At 55.6% G+C, this 19,916-nt stretch overlaps 2 protein-coding genes across 2 annotated transcripts; both read right to left on the bottom strand.

The window, feature by feature from the left end:
* Positions 1-8: 8 nt before the first annotated feature.
* LOC148221563 (uncharacterized) lies at positions 9-5,858 on the bottom strand. The gene is made up of 5 exons (XM_088176380.1): positions 5,739-5,858; positions 4,997-5,118; positions 3,035-3,133; positions 2,412-2,576; positions 9-1,038 (listed from the first exon to the last, which is right to left on the bottom strand). Exons 1-5 carry the CDS (start codon positions 5,824-5,826, stop codon positions 892-894), a joined length of 621 nt encoding a protein of 206 aa, XP_088032506.1. The 5' UTR covers positions 5,827-5,858; the 3' UTR covers positions 9-891.
* Positions 5,859-6,483: 625 nt separating this feature from the next.
* Positions 6,484-19,055, bottom strand: XYLT2 (xylosyltransferase 2). The gene is made up of 11 exons (XM_014878237.2): positions 18,888-19,055; positions 13,681-14,152; positions 13,046-13,221; positions 12,531-12,733; positions 12,047-12,127; positions 11,680-11,896; positions 11,100-11,276; positions 9,994-10,256; positions 9,691-9,886; positions 8,960-9,293; positions 6,484-8,601 (listed from the first exon to the last, which is right to left on the bottom strand). Exons 1-11 carry the CDS (start codon positions 19,038-19,040, stop codon positions 8,279-8,281), a joined length of 2,595 nt encoding a protein of 864 aa, XP_014733723.1. The 5' UTR covers positions 19,041-19,055; the 3' UTR covers positions 6,484-8,278.
* Positions 19,056-19,916: the final 861 nt, after the last annotated feature.

The raw sequence follows: 19,916 nt of genomic DNA on the forward strand, positions 1-19,916 counted from the left end.
CAAATGCATTGTGCCCAAACTGATCTCATTTTATCTACAGGTTTGTAAACAATCTGAAACATTGACTCTGCAGTAGAAAACAGGTTATCAAAATCAGTAGTGTAAGGACACCGGTGTTGACATTATTTAGACAAGTCTTCTGCTCTGCAGAAGATCAGGTGAACTAGGTCAGCCACACGTGTCCACCTGTGCTTCACAGTCTTCATGTATACCTCCAGCTATTCAGTCCATGCATCTGTCCTTTCCCAGCCTGCAGATCCAGTCCCATAGTTCATCTTGGTGGTCTGTATTTGGGTATAACCCATGGAGCTCATCCAGATCCATGCGTGGGGTCTGTACAGAACCACTGTTGGTCACAGAGGCTGTTGGTGCCAGAGCACACAGCAATGCTCCACAGTACATCCCGTCAGCCATGCACAGGTGAGGATTTCCACCTGGCAGGCAATCCAGATACAGTAAAACAATCCAAAACCTAAGAAACAGGTGAAGCAGCACAACACCACCAGTACCTAAGGTCTGATCCTTTGTACAGCCAGCAGTGCTGCCTCACAGAGGTATGAAATGCTGCTCCTGAGGAGCTCTGGCCTAGCAGACCTTCCCCTTGGCTTTCCCTGTGCAGCTCCAGCAGCTGGACCTTTGCCTTTGGTGTTTCCCAGAGAAGAGTGAGCAGACGTCCCTGGTTCCTCTGCTCAGCGTGGTACCCAGCAATGGCTCTGTGGTTGTTCTTGTGCTTCAAGAGGGATGTCAGTGATGGCTGGGTTGGGCTTGCCTGTGTCTCAGCTGATTGTGGATCTGGGTGAAGGTTTGGCCATTCCCTGTGGAGGAAAATGGTATCCCAGGCACTTCTGTTGCTGACAGCACGGGAAGCAGCAGTACACTGAGGCCAAGGCCTTACACCGCAGTGTTTCGCTGAGTTTGGTAGCTGAGGGGGGCATGGAAAGGGTCTGGAACACCATGTCTGTCCAAGGTCTCCGAGCCTATTCCTGTTCCTGAGAAAGCTGGAGGATGCCTCAGAGCATGCTCATAAGGAGGTGGCATCTATTGAGGAGAGAGGAAGAACATTATAGCAGATCAGAAATAACCAGGAGATTATCCCACCTCTTCTCACAGAATGGATGAAAAGGCTCACAGCTGCCACCAGCCTGAAATTAAACCCCCGCAGTCCCCCAGCACAGCCGGCTGTGGGCTGGGGAACACCTGGAGATGAGAGCATCAGTCTGGAACACAGCACAAACCTGCCGAGAGACATGTTCTACCCTCACACTCTGTGCCAGGCTCCTGCTCTTCCCTGTTCCCCTTCAAGGACTTGGCAGAAGGCCAGAACAAACTTGACTTTTCTTGAGAGGGCTGTCATTTGCTTTCCCTTGACTAAAGAAAACTTACTGGGATTTACACGTTCCTATAGACCAGGTGTTGTACCCAGGTTTCGGCAGCAAGTCTCACTGCACAGAGAGAGGAACCTCCAGGCCTTGTCACATTTATTTTTGCAGAGCTGGGCTAGCTTTCTCCCGACAGGTGACAGGAAGTCGCATGAGGATGTTCCTCAACTACTTGTCTTTGGAGCTGTACTCTCCTGTGCCCTTGCTACCCACGTTTCATAGAATCACAGAATGTCACCTTAAAGATCATCCAGTTCTAACCCCTGCATGGGCAGGGACACCTTGCACTACATCAGGCCGGTACTTTTCAGGCAGGTGTCATTAGATATAGCTCCAAACACTGAGTGGCAAGGGCTGACTATGCCAGGCTTTATGGTACAGCATTAAGAGCTTAAAACCCAGGTACATCGGTGAACTTTTAATGCTTTGCTCAGGGTTTCAAATGTTTTTGTTCTGATTTAGACAATGAGGTCTCTGAACGGGAGTGTCTCAGGATGCTGCCACAGGATGTACTTGGCAGGATGCACTCACTTTTCCCTGTTCCATTGTGGGAGTGCAAATCTTAAGTATCGTAACAAGCAAAGCCTCTTGCTCATAAATAAGCCATAAACATTTCAAGGTAATAGCAAGGGGTCTCCCCAGGAGAATCCTGCAGGGAGAAGGAAGCAAGAACCCATGAAAGCTTTAGAGATCCAAAAATAACACTCCCAGCCTGGTCTTGTATGGAGCAGGTGATCTGAAGAGCCTGCTGGCTCCCCCTCCCTGGGGCTCTGCCGTGCCTCCTGGTACAGGCATTTCTGCAAATCCACTGGGGGAGGGGAGATAGATCATTAACCAGCACAGATGTACACCAAAGGAGCCTCCGGATACACTTTGTGCTGTCCCAGAGATAAAAGCTATCGGGGAAGGCAATCACAGAGCACAGAGTCCTCAGCTACCACTAACTGCTGAAGTAAGACACAGATACAGACCACAGTGCCACTGCCACAGACTGCCACGTGCCAGTCCCCCACAGCAGGGAGGAGAGCTCACCTCCTGGGATGGCTCAGCCCACAGCCCAAACCTGTCAGCAATCATCTGATGGATTTCCCGCTGGCGATCTTTCTTCCGCACGCTCTCGTAGCTGGGCAGGCGGGGCTGCTCCCAGGATGGGAGCTGGTACGTGCTTGGGGGTCCGACACAGAAGAGCTCGTCTCCCTAGAAATGCCCATCCCCAGAAAAGCGTCAGTGTGATGGTGGCTCTTAGCACTAGCACTTCACGCCCTGGTGCAACCTTGAGTTAATTCAGGGTTCAAAGTTGTAGGTAGCTGTCGGCTCCTCTGAACACCCAGAGAGGATATTCCCCTTCCCAGGAGACAATTGTGCCACGACCTCCACTGCAGGATCCCAAGCCCCCAGGATTTACCAGTGGCACATCATGCCCAAACACCTCAGAGCACTGTGGTGTCCTCTCCTCTGCAATATTCTTTCCCTCCACCGCCTACCCCCAGGGTTTTCACATATTGGCACCACTTCCAAAGTTGTGGGATAGCACCAGAAGATGTGGCCCAGCACCTTTTGTCCCAGGCAAACCCCATAACCAGAGTCTCTTTCCAAGCTCATGAGCACCTTTGCCATCATTCCCGCCCAGCTCCCAGCAGGGACCCTGCCATCACCTGCATGCCGGGGTTCTCAGCAGTGCTGTCCAGCCGTGAGGCTCCACGCTGGGGTCCCACCAGCTGCTGGCTGCTGCTGAAGTAGGGCGGGGGGCGGTCCTGGAATGAGGAGCACATGAGCAAAGCCAAAATCCCTCACATCCTTCCTGGCAGAGAGCAGAGCTCAACCAGCTCTCAGGACAGCAGGACCCTGGCAGAAGAAGAGCTGCTCCCTCTGCCCTTGTGGCTCCTGCAGCTCTCACTGCTGGCAGCGGCCCCTGCCCAGTGACACCAACAGCTCCAGGACATCCTCCCTGGCAGCGCAGGTCTGCTCCAAGGGCTGGAGCCAGCTGGAGCAGAGCACAGCCAGAGGGACGGTCTGGACCCCAAGGCAGGATTTTGTTGAAAATCAGAAGAATCGTCTCTTTTTGGGGGACAACAAAAAACAACCCAACTATTCTGCTGGTGTAGATAAGAGCTCCATCACGTGCTCAGGGTTACAGAATTTGTAAGTTCTTATCTACTGAGGTTGCCATTTCAGGATAATGCAGGAAGCAAATCTGCAGGGCAATAGCTGTGCTGTTCCCAACCTGTCTCACTCCAGTTAAACTGGATTCCCTGTCAAGGTGTTGAGCAACAGTGAGCAGAAATCCTGTTCACAGAGAACAGCTCCTCGAGCCAGAGCCAGGACTTGAGCCACGGCTGTACCTTGCTCTCGGAAAACCCCATCTCTGCCAGCAGAAACCAGCCCAGAAACTTCCAGGGCAACCACGGATACACAGGGAGGACTGTGAGGATTTACTTTTGCTCTTAACAACCAAGGAACTGTTTGTCTTGGCCCTACAGCACAACTACAGAAGCTGTAGGAAAACAGCACCCAACTATTGATTCAATAAAAGATGAGCAAAATCAGTACAACTATGCCTACCCAAAAGCTGCCTCACATATTACAACTGCATCACTTTTTCTGAAGGAAATACATTATATATATGTTCCCTTTCCATACATAATTCTTTGCATCCATCCTTCCACACAGCGCTTTGCTAAAGGCAAGATACCCACTTGAAGTTTCCACCTCAGAGCTCAGGGAGCATCCCACACTGCCTCAGGGAGGAGCTCCACAGGGCAAGGGAGCACAGCAGCGTGTGCCATGGCAGGCAACAGGAGGGAAGACAGGGAAAGGAGTGGAGACAGTCAGACAAGGGCACCATCAGTGCAGCCTGTTTTCACTGGGATTTCTGCTGGGGACTTCCCAGCCTGTGCTGGACTATTAAATTTGCCTTTCACAGCACTAGTCTCTCCACCCCTTGCTAGCGAGACTGAATGTCCACTCTTCTCCAAGGGACTGCAAAGTGATATCTGCCCTCAAGAGCCATCCTTGTAGCTCTGGAGGCTGAGCTTTCCCCAGGCAGTCACTGCCACAAAAGCAACACTGGCTACACACGCTGCTCTTTTTCCATCAACTTCCCTAGTTGAAAGCCAGCCCCAGGAAATTACAGATGCGAGCGAAAGGGCTTTGTGTCTCGCTGCTCCTTCCCCAGGAGCTGTGCACAAGAGAGCCAGTTGTCAGGGATGCGGGTGGCTTTGTCTGCCTTTGCCCTCAGCTTCCAGTTCCCTTCCCTTCCGGGCCCCTTCCTATAAAGAACAGCTCGACCCCACACATGACTGTGCAGGGGGAGGAGAACCTCCCTCCCGAGCTGTGTGGAGAGTAGGGAAAGCCTGTTAGTGTTGGGCCTTGGCCATACAACCACAATGGCAAAGCCAGGCAGGACTTGGTGGGTGGGTGGATGGATCTCTTGGATGGAGGGGGAGCAAGGTGGCAGAGCCCAGCTCTGCTTGGAGGACCCACATCCATCAGGAATCCCAGCCAGGCTGCAGGACGGTAACCCAGCGGTGCAGCCCCACAGACCCAGCACAAGGGAACAGGAGCTCGGGGGACAGAGGGGGCAGGAGGAAAAGAGGGAGGTCTCGGAGGACACTCACATACTGGCTGGGAGTCTGGAACAGGCGGCAGGAGCAGAGGAACCGGCAGCACATGGGATCCCGGTGGTACAAGAGCAAAAGCAGGATGAGGACCGCCACGATGAAGACGGAGGTGGATACGGCTGCCAAGAGACGGGAGAGGCGAGAGAGCCGCTGGTTCGACGGGCCCGCGGGCCTCCTCCTGCCGCCCGCTCTCGCCCCACGGCTGCCGCTTGGAGAAGCCCCTGAGGAGCCGATTCCACCTGCTACCCGTCCCAAGAGCGCTAAAGCCCCTTTGTGCCCAATGTCTCTCTCTATGCGAGCCGGGAACAACCTGCAGGGCCAGGAGGGGCTCACCCCCTCCCGGCGGCAACAGGGACCGACCCGTGGGGACCGGCACCAGCATCCACCCGGGGCTCTCAGCTCCCTCAGCACCACGGCAGGGCATCGGTTCGCCAGGGTTCCGGTCTCCCGGGAACCCGCGGCTTCCCCCCGGGCCACTCGCGGATCCGCGGAGCCCAGCAGCACCGCCAGCCCCCGCCGGCACCGCCAGCCCCGCCGCCGCTCCGGCCCCAATCCCAGCGGGTTTCAGCCAGCGGGACCCTCCGGAGCAGGACAGGCCGCGGCAGCGACCGCTCCCCCGCCCGCCCCCAGGTATCGCCTTATCGGCACAGCCCCGGAGGCACCGGCAAGAGGCCGATCCCGCCCGGCGGCCGCCCCCGCTCCGCTCTCGGCACCTCCGGAGCCCCTGCCCGCCACTCACTGGCGGCGATGACGATGGCCAGGACGTTGTTGTCCATGCTGGCGCTGGCGGTCGCTGTGTGGCCCGAGGCCTCCGCGGGCTGCGCCATCCCGACCCCGCCGCCGGCAGCCCCTGCCCGCCGCCCGCGCCCCACAGCCCGCGAGGGGCGGGACCGGGCCGGGGCGGGACCCAGAGCGGGCGGGCCCAGCCGCGAGGCTCCCGGGGCTCCCCCTTCGGACACGCGGCAGGGCCAGCCCGGCTCATCCGCGGGTGTCCCGGCCCCGTGCCGCGGGTAGCGGAGTGCTGCGGTCCCGGCCAAGCGGCAGCCAGCCCGCGGGGCAGTGCCGGGATCAGCGGGCACGGCACAAGCCCAGCGCTGCCCCGCTCCTGCGGAGGGAAAGCTGGGCTGTGCCGCGGGAGACTCCCGGCCCCGCAGGCAGCAGGACGTGCCCGCTCATTAGCTGACTAACACCTTAATTAAGTGCCATGTCAAGGCTAGGTATCCGGGTACCTGGAGGGCACCCGCTGCCAAGATGTAATCAGCCCGTGGCTCCGGGTCGCTCCCGAGCTCTCACTCTTCAGCCACAGGCTTTGAAAACCCCGAGCTTGATTTTGGGTCACACAACACCCATCTGAGGAAGGTAACCCTGCCCCAACACCCTCACAGCTCCTGTCTCGGTACCCAGGAGGGATTTCCACCCTCACTGGATATGGCCAAGCTTCCTTCACCCATTCCAGAACACCACAAAAACCCGACACAGCAAAATGTAGAGATATAGATGTATTTGTGGTGATGTTGCATATTTAAGACAACTTTACATAATGGTTCTGACACCGAGTTTTGGCGTTCTCCCCTGTGTGGCCCCTCTCCCCCCACATTCCTCCACAGCCCCAAAGCACCCCAGGAAACAGTGGGTGCAGGACAGAGGGGCTGAATGCCAGCAGGTACCTGCCCTCACACACAGAGGTCTCAGTCCCCTCCGTTTTACAGTACACATCTTGCAACACCTGCATCCTTAAATTTGGAGACTGGGAGTGTCAGACCTGCTGGGTGGAGAGAGCTGGGACACGGGAGAAAAGTTAGGATGGCACAGATCCATGGAGACAGCAAAACCCCACCAGCTCCTGAGACCGTGCTTTGAGCAGAGGGTTGGGCCAGATGGGCTCCAGATCGTCCCCAGCTGTGAAGTGTCTTCCCAGGGTGAAACCAAACCCAGACTTCTCCAGGCAGTATCAGTCTTGGAGAGAAGAGTGTTGGAGGCAGACCCCAAGGATAGCATGGGGGGACTGCAGGGAAGGAGGATGCTCCACTGCAACCCCTCCCAAGAGGAGGTGGCACCTCTTCCCTCTGGAGCAGTGGGAAGCAGAAACAGCAGAGGGAGGATGGAGCTGGCTGGACCTCGTCCCACTGCTTTGATTTTTGGCCAGGGAAGTGCAGCAGGTCCCAAGAGCTTCTGCCGACGTGAGAAAAGAAAAGGTTGGGTCAAGGAGCTGTGGCACAGGGCAGCCCTCCAGGCACGGCTCATCCACAGCAGGACATCGGCTCTGTGGATGATATTTTGGCAGGGGATCAGGGCGTCCTTTTGCTGAAGTGGAGACAGAAGTGGCGGGATCTACAGCGCGGCTTGTTGGAGCTGAACCACACACCGAGCACTCCCACTCACTGTCGCACAACACACCAGGGCTCCAGACATTTGGCATAGTTGGGCAGCTGCCCCACAACCTGGGGGCAACCCTGCCCCAAGGCCAGCAGGCTACAGGTCCCCAGCAGCCCTCAGCAGGAAATGGGCAAACGGCAAAACAATAATAATAATAAAAAAGTATGTAAACGACCCAGCACCCTGTCCTATAGCACCAGGACACCCAAGGGAACAAGGTATGTTACAGTCTGAGGGGAGATGGAGACACAAGGACTTCCCGGCCAATGCGGGGTCTCGTCTCTATTGCACTTTGCATCATATATATTTCTATATATATATTTATAAAAATACAAACTAAAGGGCTGGGGTGAAAGGGATGAGATGCAAAGCCTGGGCCAGCAGCAGCTCCATGCACACGGCAGGTTTTGACCCATTCTGCTTTTACCTATCCCCAGTCCCTCATCAGCCCACCAGGACAGCAGCCAGCAAGGGCCCATCCTGCCAAGTTCTAGCCTGGGGCTGGGCAGGATGCTGAGCTGGTCCAGAGCCTGACCACCTGCCAGCCGTCCCTCCCTCCCTCCCACATCACCCTTTCCTGAGGCTCCAAGGCCTGAAGTAACAAACACACAGCTCTTCCCAGGTGCCTGCCATGCCCCTACAGCGATGGGCACTCCAGCACACCCTCCCTGACCAGCAAGGGCTCATTCCTGCAGAGATGGACAAGACCCACCTCATGCCTCTCTCTCTCTCTGCCCAAAATACCCCAGAGGAGAAGGTTTTCCCCTGCCTGGAGGTTCCCTTTTTCTCTTCCTCAAGTGACTATGGTGCAAATGGCACAGGGTGATGTGGTCCAGAGACACCCCCCCAAATCAGAAACGGAGGATGCTCCTTGCTCCCAAGGCTGCCCTCCAGCTGCTCCTGCTACCTCAACCGCCCATCAGGTTTGACGGGCCCCAGTTCTGATTTGGGGTCTGGGGAGAGGGAGCTCCAGGAGGTTTTGCTGCAGATCTCCAGGGAAGCGCAGGCAGAGGGGCTGCTGACACAGACGTTTGCTGCAGACCAGAAGGTGCTGATGGCAGCATCTGCCCAGTCCTCCAGTTCTTTGCCTGTCAGCCGCGCCTTCCGCGCCGCATCCTCCTCTGCTGCCTCAGAGCGTGGCAGGTTGAGGATCCCACCCAGGCCCTGGAAGTTCTGGTCCATGTATTCGTTGTGTGGGGGGCCACCATGCAGCCAGTCACTGTCATCTGGGAAGGACAGAGAGAGAAAAGAGAGATGAGCAGCACAGCAGCACTCTGGCACCCTGCAGGTCCTACCTTCAACTCCAGCTGGGGAACAGCACCCCAACCCTTTGCAACCCCAGCTCCCTTCCAGCACAAGGAAAGGAAGCTGCTGCAGGAAGGATCTGACTGATGTGCCAATGGCCCTCCACAGTTGCCAAGAGGACAGCCAGTCTAAGGATTCACATGGGCAAGGGGACACCAGTGGAAAACTGGCTCCTGCCTGGTCATCAGCTGCAGCCCAAGAGCTAGCACAAGGAGAAGCACTTTGGACTGTGCACAGGGACACCTTCTCATCCAGCCCCAAACTCCAGAGCATCCTCACCTTTCCTGAGAGGCTGTTTGCGGTTGAAAGTCTGAGGCACCACCAGGAACTGGTTTTCCCCCAGAGGCTCCCAGAACTGGAGGAGGCGGATGGTCCAGATGCCAGGGCGCAGGGGGTGGTTGAGGGGGGGCTTGTACTGGGTGAACTCTGCCTCAGCATCCACTGTGATGTCGTATGAGGCAGCAATGACATAGGTGGGGTCAATCCACACCACCGTGGCTGTCAGGTTGGGGCCCCGTGACCACTTCTGCATGGCCACTGGCTCATCAAAAGGCCCCATCAAGCCTCCAAAATTGCGGAAGAGTCTTTCCTTGGGATCCCACTCTGTGCCCACCTGAAGGGACAGGAAGCACAAGCAGTGGGACACTGGACAAGGAGACACTATCAGCTGAGGTTCCGTGTTTTACTTCCCCAAAACAGAGTACACATAAACCTTGGAGTGCAAAGCAATGGATACCCCACCCTCCACAGATCACACACTGGCAGTAATTCAGCTGTGCAAGTGCTCCTGCAGCTGCAGGTGCTGGATCTCGCCTGCCTCTGAAACATCCCTTGAAGGCTGTTCTCCAACGATCAGCTCCTCACAAATAAACCAATAAACTCCCAGATAAAGGTTTGTTCTTAGACACAATGGCAGCTCTGTGTCCCTCTGTCCCCACGGCATGCAGGTGGGGCAGAGCAGGAACGGCAGCACAGTATGCAAAAGCCAGGGAGGAAAGTGCCCCATTTACCTCAAGGTTTTGCAAGCGGTTTGCCTGCCCTCCATGACCTGACAGCTTCAGAGCTCCTTGGGGCATCATCCACACCTCCAAGGACTCTGCCCGCCCAGTTGCCAAATTCTGCACTTCCTGCATCACCAGGTAACCCTGGAAACGGTCGTCATAGAAATATAAGTGCACACTGGAGGGGAAGCCTCGAGGCTCAAATCTGGAGAGATAGACAGAGAGGTTGCATATCTGAGCATAAGCATCCTTCCAGCACAAGATAAAGGCCTCCATTTGGAGCCTGGGTTGAGACCACAGAAAATATCCCACCTGCAGAGCTTGTCAGCCTTGGCTGCCGGTGTGGATGAGGCTTTGTGGAGCCCCAGCCTGGAGAAGGCTGTATAGAAGGTGAGGGTGACATCACTCAGACCACTGAGCCCATCGACACGGTCGTAGACGTTTTCCCAGTAGGCCTTGAGGGCCGGGGTGTTGGCGGGGTAGCTGCCGTAGAGGTGAGTGTCCAGGATATCCAGCACCTCCTGATTCACCGTCGACTCAAACTTGCGGGCAAAGAAGGTCGGTCTGGAGAGTTGCTGGAAGAGCACAGGCACTTCGAACAATGTTGGCTGCACCCACTCTGTCCTCCCACTCCAGCAGGAGCCGTCCTACCCCCTTTGAAGGCACAGGCTAAGGAGCAGCACAGTATAGCCAGCCTGAATGTGGGATCCTCTATGACAGGATCAGTGGGAGCACACCACCAGTTACTGGTAATGCAGATGGGTCCCCATCTCTCCCACCACCTCTCTCTTTCATGCTCAGAAGCAGCCATGTGTCATCCAGCTCCTTTGCTGCAATCTCTATTCTGATGGGATCCCACCCACCAGAGCCACTGCTGAGCCCTGCATTAGCTCTGGCCATGTGGCACAGCCTGCAGGAAGAGGGTCTTGGGCTCTGCAAGCCTGGGACTGCTGGAAAATCCTGCCACAACTGCTCTTTTCAGGGCTGGCTCTATCTCCCCCAAACCTCCTGCGTTCAGTCCACATCCCCATGCACTGAGAGCATGGGAGACGTTTTGTCACAAGGCATTTTGACCTGCCAAAGAAACAGCACTCTGAAGGGGTTTTACTAAAAAGGTATTTGCCTCAAGTGATACATTTGCAGAGAAAGAGCAGGAAAACAGAAGAGAGAGTCTGGGAATAGGAGCAATGCTGCAAGCAGAAGCCTGGCTGCAGGGCAGTATAGTCAGGATGATCCTACTACCTGTTTACAGACACATCTACACTGAGCCCCACTGAGAGACCTGACCATGCTCCAGTCTCTTTTGGGGACATGCACAGCAGCTGGCACTGCAGCCTGGGGTGCCCGTGGGACAGCTCAGAGAGGAGAGGACAGGGAGGAGGGGAAAGAGCAGGAAGAGAAAGGAGGATCTTTTTCACCTGTAGCCGAAGGAAGTCCTGGGGTTTGAAGTCATTTGGGGAGCACCCGCACCAGTCGACTATGTGTTTATATTGGCACTTACAGCCCAGCTTCCGGTTCCAGTTGGTCACACGGAGGTTGTTATCGACCAGCGTCTCGCAGGCATGGCTGTTCTCCAGGACCGTGTGGAAGAAGGACTGTGTAAGGCAGAGAAGGGACAAGACACCCAGTGGGATGGGGGACAGGTGGGTAATAGAGACCTCCACTCACAGAGGAGAAGGATAGACCTCAACTGCTACTGAACAGAAACGTATCCATTCCCAGTACAGGACAACACTTAAGGGACCAGGCTTGCACCAATCCTTATCTGGCCCAGACAGCGACTGGACCTAAAGCTGGGCTGTATGTAAACGTGACCCCCTACCTGTCTGCTCTTCTCTTCCCTCTTTCATACCTAAGTCTGGCAAAGAGGAGGCACAAAACTGCCTGAGCAGAACCAGAAATGCCCTTTGCAGCTACCCAGAACAGAGATGAAGTGGGAAAGAGATGTTAAGCACAGTGGGAAGAAAATCTGTTCCGTGGCCCACAGCCAGCACCCACCTCAGCTGGCAGGAGTGTGTAGGTGTAGAACTGGCGCAGCTGGGACACCAGCTGGTCGTCAGAATAGACCACGTATTCCACAAAGCTGCGTGTCAGCGAGAACCAGTCAGAGCCCCCGTCCACCACAATGCCCTCAGGGATGCGGCGTTCGCCCAGTCGCCACATGTGGGAGTCACACTCGTGGAACAAGCGGTCCAGGCCTTGCTTCTTGATAAACCTGGGCATGGGGATGAGGAATTAGGATTGTCAACCACCTTGCTAAGTGCAGATGCAGAACATCCCCTCCCTGCCACAGCTGTTTCAGTTCTTTTCTGAAATCCCTTGTTTTCTGTTCCTCCAGTTCAGCTCTGCCTCTAGCTGATATTACCTGGCATTGTCTCGGCCATGTGACTTCAGGAAGTTCTTATCTCGGTATTTGGACAGGAACATCACCAGTTCATCATTGGTCCTGAGATGCAAATCAGGAATCATTAATGCTCCTGGGGTGAAGCAGCCCAGTAAACATTAATTCTGCAAGAGCCATTAGACACAAGGAGCCCAAAGCTGCTGACTCAAAGCCTTGTTCCATCACTGGGCAGACACAGACACAGTCTCTCTGCTGTCTGGCACCTCACATGCATATTCCCCTGCAATACCCAGACCACAGGAAAAAACAGCTTCCGAGCTACTGGCTGGGCTGCTCTGCATACATGGGTCCAGCCTGACCCCAGAGCATCATCACCAGCACGTGGGTGCAATCTCCAACCCCATCTCCCTCAGCTTCCCACTCCTCCCTGTCCTTCCCAAAGCTGCTGCAGCATCACACAGCCCAACACCTCCAGCCCCCTCCCCTGCCCCAGCAAGGCCCTCACCTCGTGGGATAGTCAGTTGCACTCAAGTTGATGAAGAAGTCCCAGGGCCACTCAGACAGTTCCAGCAGGTCCTTCATGCTACGCAGGTACATCTTCAGCAGGCTGGCACCTCCCCAGATGGTCACCATGCGCCAGGGTGTCACACGGATGTTGGGGTAGTGCCGGGCCAGCTCCACAGCCTCACGATGGAGGTAGTTGGAGCGCTGCCAGGGAACATGGCTCACCCTCAATAAGGAGCTCATCCTCTCAGGACTCTGCTTTCCTTTCCACCAGCCCAGAGTCAGTCCTTGCAGCATCCTCCATAAGGAGGGAAGCAGCAAACATGGTAGGGGGGACAGATCTTGTTTCCAGGGGGTTGCAGAAGTAGTGGCAGAGGGTCACAGCTCCACAGCAGTGAGGACTAACCCTATCCAGCCACTTTCCTCACTCACCACCACCCGTGCCTCAGCTCTGCCCCCTCTCCCAGTGACTGATGGAGCACTGTTAGCACCCCCTCCCTCCCCCCTGCCACACACCTTGTCAACATGAATGTAGAAGAAGTGCTGCTGGTGGTACACGGCCTTGATGAGCCGCTTCAGCTGGCGGATGGCCCTGCCATGCACCACCAGCATGTAGGCAATGCGCACGGGCTTGCTGGGGGCCCCCTGCTGCAGCCGGCTTTCATCCCACTGGATCACAGGGCTGACCTTGCCTGCATGGGGAGGGAGAGGGCTGTTAGCCACCCCCAGCCTTGGTATCTATCATCTGGAGCTCCTGAGCAAGGCAGGGAACAGCAGGGAAGCACTCAGCCTCGGGCAAACCCCAAACTGGCTGCAGTGCCAGGGCACGGTGACACATGCAGCCCCTTGTGTTACACTGATGGGGGGTTTTGGGAAAGGGGGTGTCCTCCTCTGGTGCCTCAAAACAGAAAATGCAGCTGGGCCTGGTTCTGACCCCTGCAGAATTGCAGGATGGATTGAACAGCCCGATTAAAGAAGGCTGGCACAGCTTTGATTGGATTACAGAAGCAGCGGTAATCTGGGAATCATGACAGATTGAGGCCGCTGCTTGCCAGGTAGGGCAGTTTGGTGACATAAGGAAGGTGGCCTATGAGCCTGCCAGGGATATTCCCGATGCCCAGGGTGACCAGGAGCACTCCAGCAGGACTCACCTGAGAGCTGACAGTGGCGAGGTACGGACTGGGGCATGAGGCTGCCAGCCCGGTGCAGACACACCACATTGGCAATCTCCTGTTGGCACTGTTTGCTGCTGGCCCGGGCCAGCGCCGACAGGGCGTCTTTGCCCGTGATTTCGCACTTGGGGGTGAAACTGTTGTCGGTGGGCTGGGGAGCCCCCTCCACGCTGCCTGTGTCACCCTGCTGGAAGATGGCCAGCTGGGCCTCCCCACGCAGCTCCGTCAGGTTCCTGCGGCTGGAGGAGTCCAGCATGGCCGGCAGCCTCCATCCTGGTTTGTGCCTGGCTGTGACGGCTCTCACCACCTTGGACACCACGGCCCCGGGGCTGTCTGGCCGGCCCCGCCATCGGCCGTGCTTCCGGCTGGCGCTGCTCCGGCGCCCCGCAGAGCTGTCCGAGTCCTTGGAGCCGTCGCTGCTCTCGGGAAACCCAGCTTTTTTCTGACGCTCCTGTTGCAGGTCCATGTGCATGCAGAAGAGAAGACAGAGAGCGTTAACTCAGGCCTGTCTCCCCTTCCAAGGAGCATCAGCATGCTCCTTGGAGCATCCCTGTTCCCAGTCCCCACAGAGCTCAATGCTGCAGCATGGCAGGTGCTCCAGGACCAATCACACAGCCCCTTCACCACCTAAAATCCCAGGCTACAACCCAAGAGCAGCCTCCTGCCTATGCCCCCATCATGGGTCCACCCAAACAGTCTCACTCTGTGGTTGGGCTCACTGCAGACTAAATGGACACAGTGGGTTGTGTCTGCACCAGCCACCCTTTGAGGTTCTGCCCACAAAGGGGCACCGCTGATGCTGGAAATGAGCACTGGGCTGTACTGGCTGGTGATAGTTATTTCACTGGGAGGCTGGACGAGTTCTTCCCTGCCATGACCATGCTGTGAGCCCTAGCCCAGAACAGCCAAAGTCCCAGGCAGCCATAGGTATACTTTCTGGGCTGAAAGCACTGGACAGGAATAGACCAAGGCCATGCTCATGCTCCCCTCCCTGAACTCTGGCTCTCCACGCTGGGCCATCACCACCTTCCCTAGAAATCCAGTCACAAACCGTCCGTGTACCCAAGCAGATGTATCAAAGGAGCAGTTAATTGCGCTTCATTATCTCTGCCAGGCTGGCTGACCAGCAGAGACAGTCAGCTTCGGGGAGAGCAGGGAGCTGAGAAGTTTGGATGCCACACTCGTGGGAAAGAACTTCCCCAGTGAGTGGTACCGGTGATGTTGGGGCCATGTGCCCCAGGCACTCCTGGATGACAGGCAGGAGCTGCCTGCTCCAGCCCAGCCTCCCAGGGCTGTCTCACAGCACTGCCAAATCCTGACTGCCCAGCGGCTGTGCCAGGCACCACAGGGAGCTGTAAGGAACATCCAGGGGTATTCCTGAGCAGCAGCATCTCACAAGGATTGACAGATGCTTCAGAAGGACAGCAGGACTGAACTATCCCCTGGCACAAGACTCCCCTGAGGGTGCACCTGCTGGGAAGGTCAGCCAGGAGAAAGCACAGAGTGAAAAGGCTGGAAAGGATTTGGTGTGATCTGCCCATTTCAGACTCCCCAGACTACCCATGTTGTGCTGGCACAGCCATGGCCAAACCACTGCTTAAATCCCGAAGGGTTGGTTCAGCAGGGATCAGCCAAGCCTGCTTCCACCCAGACAGGCGTCACGGGAGCCTGAGACAAGCAGCAAACCCTTCATTAGTCACCACACAGGACCATCTGTTCCACAGCTACAAACCTGTTTTCCCCACAGAGAATCACAGGAGAGGGCAGCCGGAAGGCCACAAGTGAGGGGAGAGTCTCTTCCATGTTCCTACAGGAAGAGACTCACTGATGCCACTGACATTCTGCACTCCCCAACACACCTGACTCTGGGGACACCCCTTACTCGATGCCCACCCGTGGTTACAGTCCTGCTGATCCCCCTGGAAGGAGCGCTGTTCCCAGCTCAGGAGCATGCCTAGCTGCCTTTCCCAGTAGGGAAGTTGTTAGCAGCATTGCCAGCCCTTCCAGAGCTGCCAGCCAAGGAACTCAAGGGTTTCTAATTACTGCACCACAGCAGAGTGATCCCTCCATCCCAGCCTGGCAGGGAATGGCTCTGGCCACATTGTTCTGCCATATTTAAGACCTATGTGGGACAGTGAGGCTTCCCATCCCCATGCCCTCCTTGTTACACACAGATGACTCCAGGTGCCAGCCACAGCTCACTAAGAATCACAGAATCATTTAGGTTAGAAAGATCATCCAGCTGTTAAACCCTGTCAAGGCCACCACTCAACCATGTCCCCAAGTGCCACATCTACACAACTTTGAGATACCTCCAGAGACTGTGACTCCACCTCTTCCTCATCCAGCCTGTTCAAGGGCTTCACAGCCCTTTTGATGAAGAAATTTTCGCTAATATCCTACTTAAACCTCCCCTGGTGCAACTTGAGGCCATTTACTCTTGTCCTGTTGCTTGTTACTGGACAGACTTGTCCTGTTCTGCCTCCTCCAATGTGACACTGTCATCCCAGAGTGACATAGAGCCATGGGGCTGTCAGACTCTGGTTTCTGCCACATACCAACACTCATCAGGCAAAACCAGCACCAAAGCATTCCAAAGTCATCAAAGGAATCCCGAGTTAAAATGGCTGAAGTAAGTCTCCTAAAAACAAGCTCTTTGGCAGGAAAAGGAACTATCAAGGAATCTCTTCTCTGGAAGAAAAGACACCTCATAGGAAGCTTCTTTTGTGGCCACAACACACAGAGGACACCAACACACAGGCCCCAGAGAGGTGCCACCTCCTCCCTGGACAGACAAAGACAGAAGACCAAGTGGCTAAAACACGGCAGTGACAGATCCTCTTTTCCACCCACAAGGAAACTTTGTGGTTTGAGTTTTATTGGTGCCAGCTCCATCGTGGACTAAGAGCTTCAGGAAGCTCATGTGCTCACTCAGGAGCTGTGGGTGTCACAATGACAGAGGTAGCATTGCTCTGGTCTCACAGACTCTCACTTGTGTGGGGAGACACTGGTGCTGACCACAGCAGGAATGGGAATTTCCTCTCTCATCCATCAGTCTGCATAGGAATTGTGTTGTTTGATCCTGGTGGAACAAGATTAGTTTGATTTCCAAGAGGAAACAAGGTGTTGACTTGGGCAGATGGAGACAGATCCAGGCACTCCTGCTCTGCACCCAATAAAGCATCTGTTTGGTGAACACAGGGAGCCTGCAGGACCCCAAAATAGGGCTTGGGAAGAGAACTGATGGATCCAAGAGGCACAGCCAGCTCCACAGGGCTTCCAGGACTTGAGTGTCTCTTTCTTTCTTCCTCCACAGCCAGTCACAGCCCATTCATGGTGGGGATAGGCTGTGTCCATTAGTGGGAAGAAGCCATTTACTGTGGCAATTCCAGACTTCCACAAATCCTTTCAGGCCTGCAAGGTCAGACTCTCCTGGGACTGTTTGTCTGGCTTTACCAGAAATGTTCTAGGGAAATGGTGTCTCCCCTAGGTCTGGCCAAAATCAGAAGCTGCAGGATGGCACAGAAACCGAGAGCTTTGCATTTTATAAGAAATAAAGGTTAATTGGTTTTCCCAGCTTGCTAATGGGTTCAGGCTGTCCATGAAGTTAAGGATGGTTCTTGTCTTCTCCAAAGAGGCTTGTCGATTCCCAGGACTGCTGGTGGTGAACCAACTCCTCTCCAGGAAAGGGGACCCATGGCCAAACCTGCTCAGCTGCCCAGCTCAGTTTTGGGATGAAACATGGGGAAACCAGGCAAGGATCAAGGCAGAATGAGCCAACCCAGGAAGCTGTGAAGGGCAGGAACAGAGAACAGCAGACAAGCAGTGCAGGATGGTGCAGAGAGAAGGAGAAGCCAGGAGGGGTGAAGTAATTCGATCAAGGTCACAGAACAGGTAAAGGAGCATTTGGGCACTCCTTGGTACCAGATCAGTTTGCCCTCATGCTTCCAGTGCCTCCAGACCACGACCCTCTCCTTGCCACATTCACTCTCGCTGGCTCTGTGTTGGTTATGGGCATATGGCAGCACATGAGGGTGCTCATGGCCATTCCCCATTGCCCAGAGGAGGCCTAAGGCTGGGAATTCACCTGCTGAAAGGGTGGTATCACTTTAGAGACCTTCCCCACTGCAAGGGGCTGTCCTGTTCCCCTTCTCACCTCTTCACTCTCAAGGAAAGCCTTCTAGACCCACTGACCATGGAATCCCTCCACACCACTAAGAGGCTTCAGCCACTGGTTCGCACAGACATAGCAGAGTCTGGGCAGTTCCCAACAAATAAACAAATCCAAATTAACAATCCAGGAGTGGGAGCTTGGTTTGAAGGTGGCAGCAACATGCTTCATCAGCATGGGTCCTCTTAGATACCTGCTCTGTGCCTGACCTTGGGCAAACTCCTTCACCAGACCATGCCTCAGTTTCCCCACACTCACAAGAATGAAGTGATGCATCTGGCCTTCACAGGGTGTTCTGGTATAAAGACATCAGCAACTCCAAAAGGTCCTTGTACTCTCCCACTTCACAAAGATACCTCTCACTGAAACACCTACACAGGAGCTCACACAAATCTCCCAGCTCTCTGAATTCCATGTTTTTAGGTTTGGATGGCCCTGACCCCAGTTTCCCACAATATCCCCCAAACCACAAGTGCAAGATCCCCATCAAACCCCTCACACTCCTCACTATGCCAGACCCAAAACAACCCACCCTGGGCCACAAGCTCCCCTTCTCCGGTGCTGTGACCTTCCACTGCTACAGCCAGAAACCCTCCAGGCCACATCCACTGCCCACCGCCAACACCTCCAGCAGCCTGAGGCTGCAGGACCCCTCACCCCAGAAGCCCCAACCTGGCTCTGGGCCTTGCCAACCCCACAGAGTCCACCCGCTTTGTCCCAGCCCCAGTTCCTGAGCAAGGGGACACTCCGACCCCCAGGGCATTGTCCCTCCCAAGGGCTCTCTCTCCACGAGAGCTCCCTCCAGCACACACCGCCCTCCCGTGACCCCCCAGGCGCTCAGCCCACCTCGAGCCCCTCAGGCCTCGCCTCTCCCGCGTCGTCCTCAGCCCCCTTACGGCCCCCCAGCCCTTTTATCGCCCTCGTTCAACACGGCCCCCTCACACCCTTCACCCCCTCCTTCACGGTCCCCCTGGAAGGCCCCAGCCGCCCCCTCTCCCTCCCTCCCGCGGCACACCTTGGCCGGGCCCTCCTCGTCGAGGCCGGCGGAGCTCCAGAGGACGAGCCCCTGGAGCAGGAGGATGGCCAGGGCCGTGGCGGCCGCCAGCCGGTAACGCCGCACCAGCTTCCGTGCCCGCCCGCCGGCCACCATCGCCCCGCCGGCCACCATGGCCCGCCGCGCCGCCGCCACGGCGCATGCGCGGGCACCGAGGGGGCGGGGCTGGCGATGCGGGGGCGTGGCAAAGGGAGGGGGCGGGGCCAGTGAAAGAATATGTAAATATGAGCGAATTAATGAGTGTTAAAAGTAAATGGGAGAGGCAATGAGTTTGAGTGTTAAAGTAAATGGGAGAGTCAATGAGTTTGAGTGTTAAAGTAAATGGGAGAGTGAATATGAGTGTGAGCATGAGTGAATGCGAGTGATTAATGTGAGTGCAAGTAAATGTGAGTGAATGAATGCAAGTGGTAAAGTAAATGTGAGAGTTAATGAATGTGTGAGCGAATGAATGTGAGTGTTAAGGTAAATGTGAAAGAATAAATATAAGTGAATGAATGTGAGTGAATGAGTGCAAATTAATGCAAGTGTGTTAGTAAATGGGAGAGTGAATGAATGTGAGAGTGCATTCATGAGAATTCGGGTGAATGTATGAGAGTGAATGAATGTGAATGTGAGAGTGAGTGTGCAAATGAATGTGTGAGTGTGAATGAATGTGAAACAATGTGAGTGGAATGAGTGTGAGTGAATATGTGTGTCTGTGTGTGCGTGCACCTTGACATATGAGCGAATGTGTGTGGGACTGTGAGTGATGTCAGTGTGCCCTGGGATGTGAGTGTGCACTGGGGTGCACATATGGTTGTGTGTGGCCACCCGTGCACTGCTCTGTGTGCCTGCACCACTGGTGTCAATCCCCCTGCCATGGCAGGGGCGCCTTCCACTATCCCAGGTTCCTGCAAACCCTGTCCCAGCCTGGCCTTGGACACTTCCAGGGATGGAGCAGGCACATCTTCTCTGGGCACCCTGTGCCAAGGCCTCCCCACCCTCCCAGGG

Source organism: Sturnus vulgaris, chromosome 20 (assembly GCF_052056855.1).
Source record: "Sturnus vulgaris isolate bStuVul1 chromosome 20, bStuVul1.hap1, whole genome shotgun sequence".
Lineage (NCBI taxonomy): Eukaryota > Metazoa > Chordata > Aves > Passeriformes > Sturnidae > Sturnus > Sturnus vulgaris.